This window comes from Peromyscus californicus, unplaced genomic scaffold (genome assembly GCF_007827085.1).
Source record: "Peromyscus californicus insignis strain IS unplaced genomic scaffold, ASM782708v3 Scaffold_17__1_contigs__length_78620276, whole genome shotgun sequence".
Classification (NCBI taxonomy): Eukaryota; Metazoa; Chordata; class Mammalia; order Rodentia; family Cricetidae; genus Peromyscus; species Peromyscus californicus.
In genome coordinates this window covers 23,872,189-23,886,274 of record NW_026294469.1, presented here as the reverse complement: position 1 = coordinate 23,886,274, position 14,086 = coordinate 23,872,189, and the positions used below count along the sequence as shown (strand labels likewise).

Here is a 14,086-nt window from a genome sequence, read left to right as displayed (position 1 = left end):
TGACTAAACACAGTGGGCACAACATGAGTGCATCAACCATCTGGTGAACCCATGTCACTTCTCCTTTTGTTCTCTGGGTTCATTTAATGTTTACTGGTTCAAGGTATCCATCTGTCAGCCCAAGAGGAGTAAAAGTGAGTGTTAGGTTTCATTTATTCTGTGTCCTATTCTGATCCACTAGAAGAAAAAATAACTGTTTTGAACAGATACATTTTCTCCATTCACACAGTAATAGTTCTCTAACTTAAGACCTACAAACACATAATGAAATCTTAAATTAAACAGGGACTGTGGCAATTTAATATAGGCAACCACGTTGAATACTGAGATTGGAAGCAGAAGACAAGTGATCTTTCTGTAGTCAGGGAGCATGCTATGCTTCTAGACCAGCCAGGAGTCTCTGTCTCTGTGATAGCGCCATGTCCTTGCCAAGTGCCCTTTGGCAGACTGTGTATATTCATTATTTAAAAAAATAACATGAAGCCGGGCGGTGGTGGCGCACACCTTTAATCCCAGCACTCGGGAGGCAGAGGCAGGCGGATCTTTGTGAGTTCGAGGCCAGCCTGGTCTACAGAGCCAGATCCAGGAAAGGCGCAAAGCTACACAGAGAAACCCTGTCTCGAAAAACCAAAAAAAAAAAAAAAAAAAAAACATGAAGTATGTGTTTTAAAATACAAAAAGGCTAACAGTCAACATAATAAACTCTGGGTCTTGGAGAGACCTATAGCCTTTTAAATATAAGGAAAACTAAAATCTAGTGATAGGATATTCTACTTTGGTAGACTTTAAAATTCTTTGTCCAGGGTATACAATAAGTATCAATACTGTCTTCTCCGATGGAGAAAGAGGGAGACAAGAGAAGGTAAATATGATCACAATACAAAACCCAATGTTTTGTACAATAATATATACTAAAAAAAAAAAATATGAATGAAAAAAAAAGCAAAGAGCCATGGTGGATATTCCTTAGTTCAGTATCAACTGAGAACTTACTGAACTGAAGTATTCTCTGCACAGCACAAAGTGACGTGAAACTTCCAGTCTATGCATCAAAAGCTTAGTAAGTTGTGAAAAAAATCTATATTTTGTTGTCATAAAAGATACATGTTTAAAGATGAGAATATCAAACAAAATTGATATGCACTATGAAAATGTAACATTTATAGGAGAACAATGTGTGCCCTACTCTGAACTGACTTCTGAAGCCTCACAGTTCAGTAGACTGGATAAACAGCTGATGATTAAGTAATCTAATGACTGAGGTTAAGACACCTGAGTGTCATTAGAAAAATGAATGTTGAGCCTTTATGCTTCCTAGGTCATACTCAGGAGTTTTTTCTTTGCTTAAAAATTAATTTTATATTCCTTTATGTAATTTAAATAGGTAGGGAAAATTAAAAGTATTTTGACTTTTATTCGTTTTTTCCTACAGATGAGAGGTACAGCCTAACTACCATTTACTGCTTTATTTGTAGGTTTCTATTAAGACACTTCAGACTTTACTAGAAAAACCATGCAAATGAGTTACACTAGGAGTTGTGACTGCACTGCAGTAAGGACATTTTGCTTAAAGCTTTCATAATGACATAAAACATTTTACAATCAGGTCTTTCTAGAGAAATAATAATAGTAATAGTAATAATAATCCATTTAAAAGGAATATAAAACTTGTTTGGTACCTGTGGTCTTCATTTGTAGCTATCAAGCTGGACACATTTCGTAATATTCCACCTCCACTTTCGATAATGGCTAGAGTATTTGTCTGGCTTCGGTAAGTGAGCGTGCCAACCAAAAACGCAAGTGCTCCGTCCACAGCACAGATGTCAGCTTTATTCTCCGTGCAGTGAGCGGACAGGTTCCATAAGGCACTCAAGACACTTTTCAGGGTCGATTCCTATTAATGATGAACAGAGGATGTATCATTTAGTTAGACTCTTTTTTTCTTTTTGTCTCCCTTCTGCACATTCCTCACTAGGAAATCAGGCATTTTTCAGTTACACTTTCATGCAATGTCAAATAAAATTTAGGTCAGTGCTGTTCCTATACAACACAGTATTAAACTAATGACCTTCATTCTAAGTGTTTAGATGTTAGACATGTATCTTTAATGAACCAGAGTATAAAGCAGAATTGATATTCACTATCACAAGATAATATTGTCAGGATAACAGAAACTCAATTCAAACACCTTCATATACTACACGAGGATATAGAAGGATATTTTAAGTACTAAATGACAACACACTGCAGAGCAGGTTATATAATTAAAAACAAATATATGTATTCATGTGCTGTTGATTAAAAAAATGTAACTTCTGAAAAGTACTAGAATATGTACAAATTCTTAAAATTCCTAAAGAAACAAAGTAACTATGAAAAGGCACAAGTCCCCTAATATAAAAAAAATTATAAATGCCACAGAAACACTCTGATACACAATTAATGATATCCGGTCATAATCTGTCACACTCCAAACGCGTGTTTCTTTCTGTGATACCATCAAGGAATCTTCACTAGAAATGTATTTGTTCCTATCACTGCAAGAAACACTCCAGACAATACAGATGCGACACAGCACTCTAAACAGAAGGCTACTGCAGCCCGAATTTCATACAAATCCCGCGCCAAGGGACAACACTGTAGGCAGAAAAGGCAGACGGTGTAGAGAGGAACACCAGAATCAAGTTAAATGCCCAACAGGGTCTTAGTTACTTTACTTGGAGTCTGAAGTCTAGTGTCTTGTGCAGACATACAGAGCCTTACCTAAACGGCCAGTGTCATGGAACTCACTAGCCAGGTGTGGTGGCTCATGCCTGCGAATCCCAGCACTTGGGAGGCTAAGGCAGGGATTGTTACAAAATCAAAGCCAGCCTCTCTAATGAGACCCAGAGTCAAAACAAGAACAAACAAAAGGACAACAAAACCCCAACGCACGCACGCACGCACGCACACACCAGGGAGGAGGTCCTGAGTCCAGTTCTAGTCACAGTGTGAAAGTAAAAGTAAAGGTGGGATGATCAACGGGAAAGGTGTCAGAAACTTCGCGTGAGCAAAACTGCAACTGACTCAACAGTGGGAGACCAAGGGACGGAACACAGATGTTCCCCAGATGCCACCTCAGGCCCCGGGCCACCGGTCGGCATCAAACGAGCTTCCCAGCACAAATTCCGGCAGGCATGAATGATGACAGGCTGCAGGTGGAGCGGGGCGGCCTGCCATGTGTGTAGTCGACATGGACGGGAGGAGAGAGGACGCAGGGAAGGGCTTGAGAAGGAGAAGAAATGATTAGAGGGAGAATAAGGAAAGGAGCTTCAGAACAGTGACTGACGGGGAAGGGAGAGAACCTGACCAGATAAACCGCAGTCGATTTTGAGACAAAGGAAAAAGTATCGGGAGTAAATTAGAGGGGACCGACGCAGTGACCCATTCAGGACTTTGGCTGTTATAGGAAAAGAAATACTCCAGTCATTACAAGCCATAGGGAATTGTTTATTTTTAAAGTATGTGGATTTTTGTGGACGGCTGGAACGTAAGAAAGGTCTAGAGACGAAGACAACAGGGGAAAGGAGCCAGCTCTAAGAGCAGAGCAGAGTATGCGGCACAGAGCACTCACTTCCCCTGAAATTGTACCGAGTTATTCCCGAAGGAAATAAACTGTACATCCTTCACCTATTTTTATCACTTGGATGTAAATACAGACTCCAATCAAGTAACAAACCTTAGCATCTCCCAAGGTTCCTTCAGATGCCTCTCAACCTCTCTTTTCATTCCACCCCAGGCCCTGGACAGCTACTGCCTTGCTTCTGACACTAGCCTCCTCCTCAAGAAGCCAGCTAGCACTCTCCCTCTGCGGACTTTTATCTGGTGCTGCTGTCCGAGTTTCAGTAAGTACAAGCTAAAGAGAACTCCAGGAACAAAAGAAACCACACAGGCTGCAGATGATTGTCGAGCCCACTCAAATGGTAACTGGTGGCCTGGCAGGATAGTTTAACAAAAAAGCACATAAGCCTGATGACCCGAGTTCAATTCCTGGAGCCCACAGTGGGAAGAGAGAATCAACTCTTGAGATTCTCTGACCTCCACATATGTCCACATAGGCATGCACAAAAGCACACACATACAAGCATGCACACAAACAAAAACAAAGTTAATTGGAGAAGTCTTTTAAAATAATCTTGTTATTTTTCAATAATTTGCTTTGGGCTGGGAGACGGTTCATCTGGTAAAATGCCTGCCATACAACCATGAGCACCTGAGTTTGAGTCTCCCCAAAACCCATGTAAAGCTGGCTGTGGCAGTGTGCCCTGGGAAGGTGAAGACCCATGTAAGGCTGGCTGTGGCAGTGTGTCCTGGGAAGGTGAAGACCCATGTAAGGCTGGCTGTGGCAGTGTGTCCTGGGAAGGTGAAGATAGGAAGATGTCTAGCCAGTCTAGCTGAATAGATGAACTCCAGGTTCACTGAGAGGACTTTACCAAAAACAGGGGCTGGAGAGAGGGCTCAGCAGTTAACAACACTGGCTGCTCTTCCATAGGACCCAACACCCTCTTTCTGGGCTCTGAGGGCACCAGGCATGCATGTGATACACAGACATACATATAAAAATAAGGTGGAGGGCTACAGATATGGTTCAGCAGATAAGAGTGCTTGCTTAGCATGCACAAAACCCTGGGTTTGATCCTGGGACCATGTAAAACAAGGGGTGGGGCACACGCCTGTAATCCTAGCACTTGGGAGGTGGAGGCATGAGGATCCCAAGTTCTAGGTCATCCTTGGCTGCACGGTGAGTTCCAGCCTGTGCTACATGAGACCTAGTCTTGAAAAGAAACAAACAAAAAACCAGGTGAAGGGGATTGAGGAAGACATCCTACACTTACCTGTAGTCTGCACACGCACTCATGAACACACACACACACAGACATAAACACGCACATACCATTTCTCATTTTTTAAGCCAGTACTCCACTATGTTGCCTGGGATGGTCTTGAACTCTTGGGCTTGAATAATCCTCCCACCATACCCTGCTGGATAGGCTGGGGCTACAGGAATGTAATACTTTGTTTAGCCAGTTCATTCTTTTAATAGCTGTGAAGAATTTCATTATGCATATACTTCACGCTTGCTAACCGTTTACCTAATGACAGAGTGATTACAGTTACTTCTGACTTTTGGCCATTACAAAATTATGAAGAACATCCATGTTTAAATCTGTGTGAGAACATTAGTTTTTGTTCCTGTAAGTAAATTCTTTTTTTTTTGTTTTTTTTTTCGAGACAGGGTTTCTCTGTGTAGCTTTGCGCCTTTTTCCTGGAACTCACTTGGTAGCCCAGGCTGGCCTCAAACTCACAGAGATCCGCCTGGCTCTGCCTCCCGAGTGCTGGGATTAGAGGCGTGCGCCACCACCACCCGGCTCCTGTGAGTAAATTCTTAAGAATGGAATGGCTAGGTAGTTTGGAAGGTGTATGTTTAACTTAATTACATGTTTAATCCCGTCCAAATGTTTTCCTAAGTCTTATATAATTTCACATTCCCAACAACAGTACGGAATGCCTCCAGCTGGTCAACAACCTTGATGTGTGGTTTATTTTTTATCTTTAAGTCAGTATGGTATGTATTATAGCATCTCACTGTAGTTTTAATAACAAATGATATCCTGTACCCTTTTCAGCATTTAGTGGCTATTCAGATCTTTCCTAAAGAATCAGTCCTGGTCACCTATTTAGCAGTTTCAAAGGCATCTTTATACAGAACCTATGTACACATAAACATGGCTCTGTGTCCATGTGTACGATGAGTATGCAAGTGTTTGTGAGAGTTGGGTGAGTATAGGTGTGTGCATGCCACCACGTGCCAGTCACCGAGGACAGCCTCTGGTGCTGGTTCTTGTCTCCCACCTTGCTTTAGACAGGGTCTCTTGGGTGGTGCACACCTTTAATCCCAGCACTAGGGAGGCAGAGGCAGGTGGATTGCCTATTACAGTACTGGACATTACAAAAATTACCTTTTTAACTTCCAAAGCACATTCCATCAATGCTTTCACACTTCCAACTTCTCGCAATGTCTTTTTGCTATTTACATCTGCTCGCCAAGACAAATTCCTCAAAACACTTGCAATAACCTGCAAATAATCAAGTTTAGAATAATTTGCATATAAAATGATTCATACTAGTGACCTTTTTGCTTCTAATGCTAGCGGTAAGAGTAGGTATCTATTACAAGTTAAATACATCTTATCTAAATGCTTGGCATCGTAAGTGTTTTGATTTTAAAACTGGCTTTTTGAATATTTGTATATGTGTGAGATTCCCTGGGTATGACATTATGTTCCATATGTATGAATCTTACATGTATAACCCAACGGTAACTTTTTACAGTATTTTAATAACTTAGTGCATAGAACAGTTTCAGAACACAGATTTTCCACAGCAGCATAGTTTCAGATTCTGGATTAGGAATGTTCCAGCTACATGATCAAAGTATGGTATCTGTATGTATTGAAAGGTTGCAGGTGAAAACTACTGAATACTGAGCCAAAGCTTAATATCAACCAGCACATTAGCCTGTTACTACCCAGGAAAACCATTAGCAATTCTAAGCAGTACCTGCTGTAAGTCTTCACTTTCCGATTTTAACTGGGCCACGAGTGCTCTCATGCAGCCTTTCATCGAACACAGCGTAGCCTGTAACGGTAGACGGGAGCAGGACATCAGCCAGCCAGCCGGAGACGGCTGCTTCCTAGCTACTCAATTTCAAACCTGGGCTTTTTACTTCAATCATAAATGTTACTTTACCTGTACGAGACCCAGAACAAGATTACCTAAATGAAAGACAGACGTCTCCTGTTTCTGTTGTCTATTTCCTCTACCTCACTGGAAAAACCAAACAAAATCCCAAGAACGGTAAGCAAAGGGTAGAGCATGGTGCTCTGGGTGATGGACTCATATGTGAACTGTTGTCACGGCACTTTACTCTCACTCCTGGGGACAGGGTTTTATTAACTGATTTTCTATAGTGCTGGCGAGCTGCACTTTCTGGGTGAATGAACTGCCATTTCTGCTACATCCCCAGTCTGAGAAGCAGTGCTGTTGGTGCAGCTGTATTGAGTACAGTGCCCTCCTCAGGTGCACCAGCTGTCTGTGGTGAGTAGTGTGCCCTCCTCAGGTGCACACTTGCTTTGTTTAGGCAAGAGACAACCTACTAAGTAGGAATACGCAGTGAGGAAACGGTGCTTTTTTTTTTATTAGTCATTGTTCAACTGGGGTGGGGTGGGAGACACCAAAAAAAATCAGAAGTAATTCTTTGTTTCCTTAGTTTGAAAAGTTGTTTTTATGAAAATAAATTAACTCCTAACTGAGCTACCTTAAGAAGTAAATCTTATAAAAGACATACCTTGTTGGCAACATCTCCAAAGGTCAAGTTTGTCAAAGCCATTCCAGCATACCGTCTCAAAGTAATACTGTAGTGGTCATTAGTGAGCCCATACATCTCACAGTCCACCTGTAATAATTCTGCAATGGCCTGTAGTCCCCCTAATTTAACAAGGGTAAAAGGAAAAATATAATAATCTATAATCAAATAAACTGGCAACTTAAAAACCAGGGGAAAAAATCTCAAAGAATAAGAATACATGATTTAAATTTGCTTTTAGAATTAAAAGCTACAGAACTGTTGTAAACAATTTTTGTGTAATATAAAATACAACTGACAATGATTACACTCTCTGCCAGTGTCTCCACCCTCCAGCCTCTAGCTTTACTGAATGAAATAAACATTATTTTCTATTCACTGACACACACTGTGACTTGCCAACAGTAAAAGCTATTTCGTTAACACTGGTCTTCCTAAACCTAAACAGAAAAATGAACTTACTGCTATTATAAGGGCTTTAAAACTACTTTTCATTGTCATATACTGTGGCCTGATACTTTTTTAATGTGTCAAGTAAGTATCCTTAGGGATAATGAAACTTTTATTTTATTTTATTTATTTTTTTTATTTTTTGGTTTTTCGAGACAGGGTTTCTCTGTGTAGTTTTGTGCCTCTCCTGGAACTCACTTGGTAGCCCAGGCTGGTCTCGAACTCACAGAGATCCGCCTGGCTCTGCCTCCCAAGTGCTGGGATTAAAGGCGTGCGCCACCACCGCCCGGCCAAACTTTTAAATGAAATTGTGCTTGAAGCAAGACTTACTTCATGAAAAGAACGGTCTATTCAACCAACTACAAAGTTCTACAAAGTTTCTTTTAAAAAAAATTACTCTTAATTCCCTTGGATACTACAACATATTAACCATCCCAGGCTTCAGTGTTTTTCTTCTAATACCTAACTAGCAGGTGTGCTTGACAATGCTCACAGCGGTCAACACTAGGAAGAAAGGAAGGGAGAAAATATAAGGGGAGGAAAACGAAAGACAATAAAGGAAGGGGCTGTAAAACAAAGTGAAGCAAATGGTGAGGATGAGGATAAAAGAAAGATAAAAATGTACACGAACGGTTAGAGGATTACTCATCATCAACATCAATCACCACGGGACTTGGGATGTTGTTTTGTTAGAGAGAGGTTGCTCAAGCATTTAAAAAAAAATGTGCTTGTAAGTCTCAGCAGGTTGCAAGCCTGAAAGCCCAGCACACTAACATTTTATGAAGAACACGAAAAGATCAGCAGAAGACTTTGCAAACTTAGGAAGCTAAATTCTATGTTGAGCTCAGAACTATATCTAGAGTATAGAGGATTCATGCAGACCTTTATGACAAGAAGAGATGACAGGCAATTCTCTGAACACTGGCAAGCAAATTAATTTGTATAAAGAAAATCCAAACCATATTTATGAAGATTTTCCTCCATCTATTTGCAATTATGAGTAAGTACAGTCACCAAGTTTAAGGTGAAGCTTAATGGATGACTGAGTATCTAACAAAGTAAGGGCAAGGAAGACAAAGAAGTCCTCTGGGCAGGAGAACAGTATGTGTAAGGGCCCAACAAGGAGAGGCCACCAATTGAACCTACAAAAATGAGCAGATAAGGAAGTTAGGAAAAGGAGTATAATTAGAGGCACATTATAAGTAGAGTATGATGAGTGCAGTGTGAAGAATGGCTGAGGACTGGAAGTACTACAAAGTATGTAGAACCAGAGAGACAATGGTGTCTTGTGTCACGATGAGCAACAGCAATTATATATGTTCACACACACACACACACACACACACACACACACACACACACACACACACACACACACGTTGTTGTTTTTGAGACAGGGTCTCACTATGCATCCCCGACAGACTTGGAACTCCTATGTAGACCAGACCGGCCTTGAACTCAGAGAGATCAACCCCATCTGCCTCCTAAGCACTAGGATTCCAAGTATGTGGCACCATGCCTGACTTGAGATATACTCAAGAAACAGGATTAAAGTGCTAGTTATTAAATGTAGGAGATGCCAATACAGTCATGGATGATTTTTCCAAGATTTTGATTTGAGCAACTGGGTTATTAGAATGCTAAAAGGAACCCTGGGATAGACAGATTTGGGGATGGAGGTGACAAATTCCATTTGTGAGAGTTCAGTTAGAAGTGTCTAGAATACTATATAAAAAAGGAAGATGACAGATAAGTAGTATGAAAACATATCAAGGGTTTGGTGGTAGAGTGTTTGCCTAGCACACATAAAACTTAGGAGGGAAAAGTTAGATTGAGATGTGAATCAGAAAAACACTGGCTGAACAGCGGTTAATACAGTAAGTGGAGCTCTAGGAACAGACGATACAGCAGAGGGACAGAGATCGGGAGCGTAAGGCCTGGTTTCAATGAACATCAGTATTTTGTAAGGAGAAGTACAGCCAGAGTAAAGGAGAAGGATTCAGCAACATAACCGATGCTTTGGCGCAAGGCACTGACTAGGGAGTTCACTGAGACCTGAGACTGTGGCCCAGACACTGATGAGATGTTCCAGTGTAAAACACACTGCTCTGTTTCTGCATACAATCTTGCCTAGTGTAGTATCTAGATTACTTCCTAAGAAAGATAAAATGGTCTAAAGAAAGTGCTAAGAAGGCATTCAATTGTCAGAGAACTCTTGTATCCAAAAATACCAGTTTTAGGATTTGATTTTAAATAAAAATTAAAGCAAGATATGCTGTATTCTATGAAGACTATGACTGATGAAAAAATTAGTAAAACTTGGAATATTAGATAAAAGAGATCCCTTTATAATTTTAGGCAAGTAAAAAGAAAAAAATTCAGTGAATTCTGAGGCAAAGACTATAATTCACAGTTAAGACTATAAAAGGATTCACTGAAATATGATGCAGATTCACAGCTGGCAGAATAAAAAAATGATTGCCCTATGAAAAATGAGTATGTTTCAATGCAAAGGTGAGTCTATCCTCCTGTATCTTTGGTATCTGTTAGGAAATAGTGGTCCAGATAGGCTTACTATTGATATGATGTTTCATTACCTTACAGACAAGGAAGATTCAGTTGCTTCAAATGATATTAAACAGAACCCATACTTTAGACTCTTAGTTAAACTAAAACAAGGTAGTAAGATATTTAATTTTTAAAAGTATAGGTTTTTTTTTTTTTTTTTAAATAACATGGCTTAGCTAGCCATCATTAGCAGGAGATGTCCTATTCTAAAATGAGTATTAGGGGTCCACATCAATATTTTGTAGACTGATATTCCAGTTTCACAATCATAAGCATCACATAGACTGTTTATTGAATGGGATTCCTAGGGTCCTACTCTGGGGAGTCTGTGTGCTACAAGGCTGGAAAATCTATCTGGCCTGGCAAGTGCTTCTGCTGACTATTATGATCTAGAAATGTTGTGAAATATTAATGTAAATAAATTATGTTTTCACTGGAAGCCAGGGAATGTCTTAATCATTTGACAACTCCAGGGTCTAGCACACTTTCTGGACAGGCTTGGGAACTAACACTATCGGTCACTGATAGCACAATCTGAACGTCTGGTATTGAACAGCCCTGACGTGGACAGGTGACAGCGCTCACTGTCTAGGTTTAAGAGCTCTCCTCCTCTAACTGGGACGACACCTCCCTTCCTCTTCACTGCCGATCCCTGTGCTCGCACACTCTCCCATGACTCACAAACCTTACTCTTCTTTTGTCCCAGTGAAAATTTGAAGGCGAGGAGTGAGAGGAAGGTAACCCCTGTGGCTATGTCCCCACAGTCACACCCCCAGAGGCCCCATCCTGCTCCTCACCTGAAAGCCCCTGACCTAGCTCCTGTGATGAAATGCCCCGGGTAGCCTTCCTACCTGAAGAAGAAGAGGAACAAACACTGAGTCTAAGTTTTATTCTGAAATTCAGATAGTTAATGTGTCAGTCCTAGTCTCTAGTCCATTGGAACATACGAACACTTACAGAGAAATCTTTGCAGTATCTTAAAACTGAGTACTTTTCCTGTTGTTAGTTTTACCCCTTTCCATAATTATTGGCATTAGGAAAAAAAATTCACAAATGCTGAGATTGTACTGAACTGGGGAAAACCCCTAAGATTAAATAAGGTTTCACAGAAAGAGGATCAGGTGGGCCTTCGGGAAGAAAAGCATGGCTGGAGGGCAGGCAGGCCGCAACCACAGAGCACAGAGTTCTGCACAGCAACCCTTCCTGCAGTGCAGTCTGGACTCCACAGTACACGATGAATAACGACGCTGACGCTGAAGAGGGTGGAAGAACACAATGCAGGGCGGGGACGTCATGGAACATGAACAGCACAAAAGCATGGGCACAGCGCTACCAAGACAGAAACTCAGTGTGTGCTGCCTGGGTGTGGGTGACTAGAGAATCCAGCTGAGATGGCTCAGCGGGACACAACTGGTAAACGTATGTGTAAAATCAATCTAGAAATGAAAGAAAAACCATTACATGAAAAAAAAATGGGTGCTCAATGGCTACACAGGGTTTAGAGGGTATGATAATATGTACCTAAAAAGGAGTACTTTCTCCAAAATTAATGAAATACTTCTAACTTCAATTAGAATATGTCTTTCTACATATACTAGTTTCAACCATAGTGAAAATCCAGTAAAATACTGATAGCCATTAAGGGAAATTAAAATGTTAATAACTCTTCATCTAAAGTGACCGACAGATGGTAAGAACAATAATTCCCCCCGCCCCCCAGGGTTTCTCTGTGTAGCCCTGGCTGTCCTGGAACTTGCTATGTAGACCAGGCTGGCCTTGAACTCAGAGATCCACCTGCCTCTGCCTTCCAAGTGCTGGGATTAAAGGCATGCACCACCACTGCCTGGCCAAGAACAATGATGTTTTAACAAATAATTCAAACTGTCCTCTTCATCAGAGGTGACACAGGATCTACCTGGGCAACAGGGACAGGGATGGTCCACTTGGAAGTTTTTCCAGTCTCTGGTTAAGATTTTAAAAATTGAAGTTGATTTGTAGGAGGGCAGACATTTCTGTGATTCAGGACCCTTTCTCCTATGGAGACCAGAGTACAGGACTCTTTCTCCCACGGAGATCAGGGTACAGGACCCCTTCTCCCTGGAGACCAGGGTACAGGACCCCTTCTCCCTGGAGACCAGGGTCCAGTGCTATTTTTCTTTTTCCTATACGGATGGAAGCAGCCAATCAAAGTTAGTAGCCTTACATTATCTCGACTTATCTGTCTACATTTAGAATAATGACAAATTTCTTTTGTTGTTTTAAAAATTCAGCAGTATTTATCTATATGGCATTAAGAAACCTTTTTATCTTACCAAGTTCATTCATTGCATGTCTATGCTCTTCATCAAATGACAGTTTCATTAGAACACACACAGCAGGACAGATCTGATGTTCAACAGGAGCGGGCACTGAAAAATAAAATCACCTAAGCCGTGACCTCTGTTAGCTTGGAAGGATGCTATTACACTTCTCAGATGTGCAGCGTTAGTACTGTGTCCCGAATGTATGGAAGGGTAGCAGATGGACAAATCTTTGCTGAATGTTGAATACACACCACAGCTGCGGAGCAGCAACTGTGTCAAGGGCTCCTGCGCCCCAGCATGCCCAGCACTTGCCAGCCTTGAGCAAGCCTGCCAGACTAATCTCCCACAGGTTTTGCTCTAGCTCATGTGTGTAATCATTTTAAATGAGGACTCCATGAAAGAAAAAGCACACTTTGGTAAAACACTGTTGGATTTTGTTTCTAATGTAAGTGTAAGTCACCATGATGGTTATGGATTAAAAGCTATGGTTGCATACAAATGTGATACCTAGCAGAAAGTTTCCTATATAGATACATAGTAAAAATTTAAAGAAAAAGATATTCAAGAAAATGCACTTATATCTTTAATATCATATGCAAGGTCTCAAGTCACTATTTGACACAAAGCATTTTTAAAGTAGTTTTTTTCAGGAGCAATAATACGACTTATTAAATAATTGTGGGTACCCCACCATCAAGAAAGAAAGGTTCTCCAAACAAAGTGTTTATTAGCTCTCACTCCAAGGCTCCCTAAGTGGATTAAAAACCATCATCCCTGCTCTTTTTCTTATACATCTTTAAGATTTGAAATAATCTTTACATTAAGCTTAGAAAAACTCTGCTATATAGGCTCAAGGACATATGAAAGTGTTTTTAGCATAAGCCTCAGTTTCATTTCTCAATGGAGACAATAACACCTTTCCTTTCCTTGTACTACATCAAGGCTACTGTGAGGGCCAAGAAACAACAGGTAGTGTGTGCCCAGGGAATGCTGATAAGGAAATGTAAAGGGTTACGGCTTCGTTGCTAACAGTTGAAGGAACTTATGTAAAATCACCTTCCATTCAAAAGGCAACTTAACTGCTCACATTGATTTTAGCTCTACTAAGTAACTTTTTCTTTTTGTGGTGCTTTGCAACAGGGTCTCGTGACATAGGCTGACTCTGAATTCTGTAGAGTCCAAGATGACCTTGAACTCCTAATCCTCTTGTCTCCATCTCCCAAATGCCAAGATTACACACACGAGCCATCAAAGCAGCTAGCTTTAAGTTTTCACTACAAATTTCTTTTGGCTTGTTCTTCTGGAAAGCTCGCCTGGAGGTTCTAGCAGGGACTGCTGCTACTCATATATCCCTGACTGA

The 14,086-nt window shown here is 40.9% G+C and overlaps 1 protein-coding gene across 17 annotated transcripts in view; it reads right to left on the bottom strand.

Moving 5' to 3' along the window:
- Window positions 1–14,086, bottom strand: part of Apc (APC regulator of WNT signaling pathway) — a 105,157-nt gene that overhangs the window by 10,247 nt on the left and 80,824 nt on the right. For 10 of the 17 annotated variants that reach the window (XM_052741820.1, XM_052741828.1, XM_052741832.1 and 7 more), the window contains 6 exons: window positions 12,736–12,831; window positions 11,221–11,274; window positions 7,388–7,527; window positions 6,601–6,678; window positions 6,000–6,116; window positions 1,680–1,894 (listed from right to left, as the gene is read on the bottom strand). In XM_052741820.1, coding sequence (XP_052597780.1) covers window positions 1,680–1,894; window positions 6,000–6,116; window positions 6,601–6,678; window positions 7,388–7,527; window positions 11,221–11,274; window positions 12,736–12,831 — 700 coding nt within the window. The remainder of the gene's footprint in view (window positions 1–1,679; window positions 1,895–5,999; window positions 6,117–6,600; window positions 6,679–7,387; window positions 7,528–11,220; window positions 11,275–12,735; window positions 12,832–14,086) is intronic. The other 7 variants (XM_052741824.1, XM_052741834.1, XM_052741830.1 and 4 more) reach the window with 1 other exon arrangement.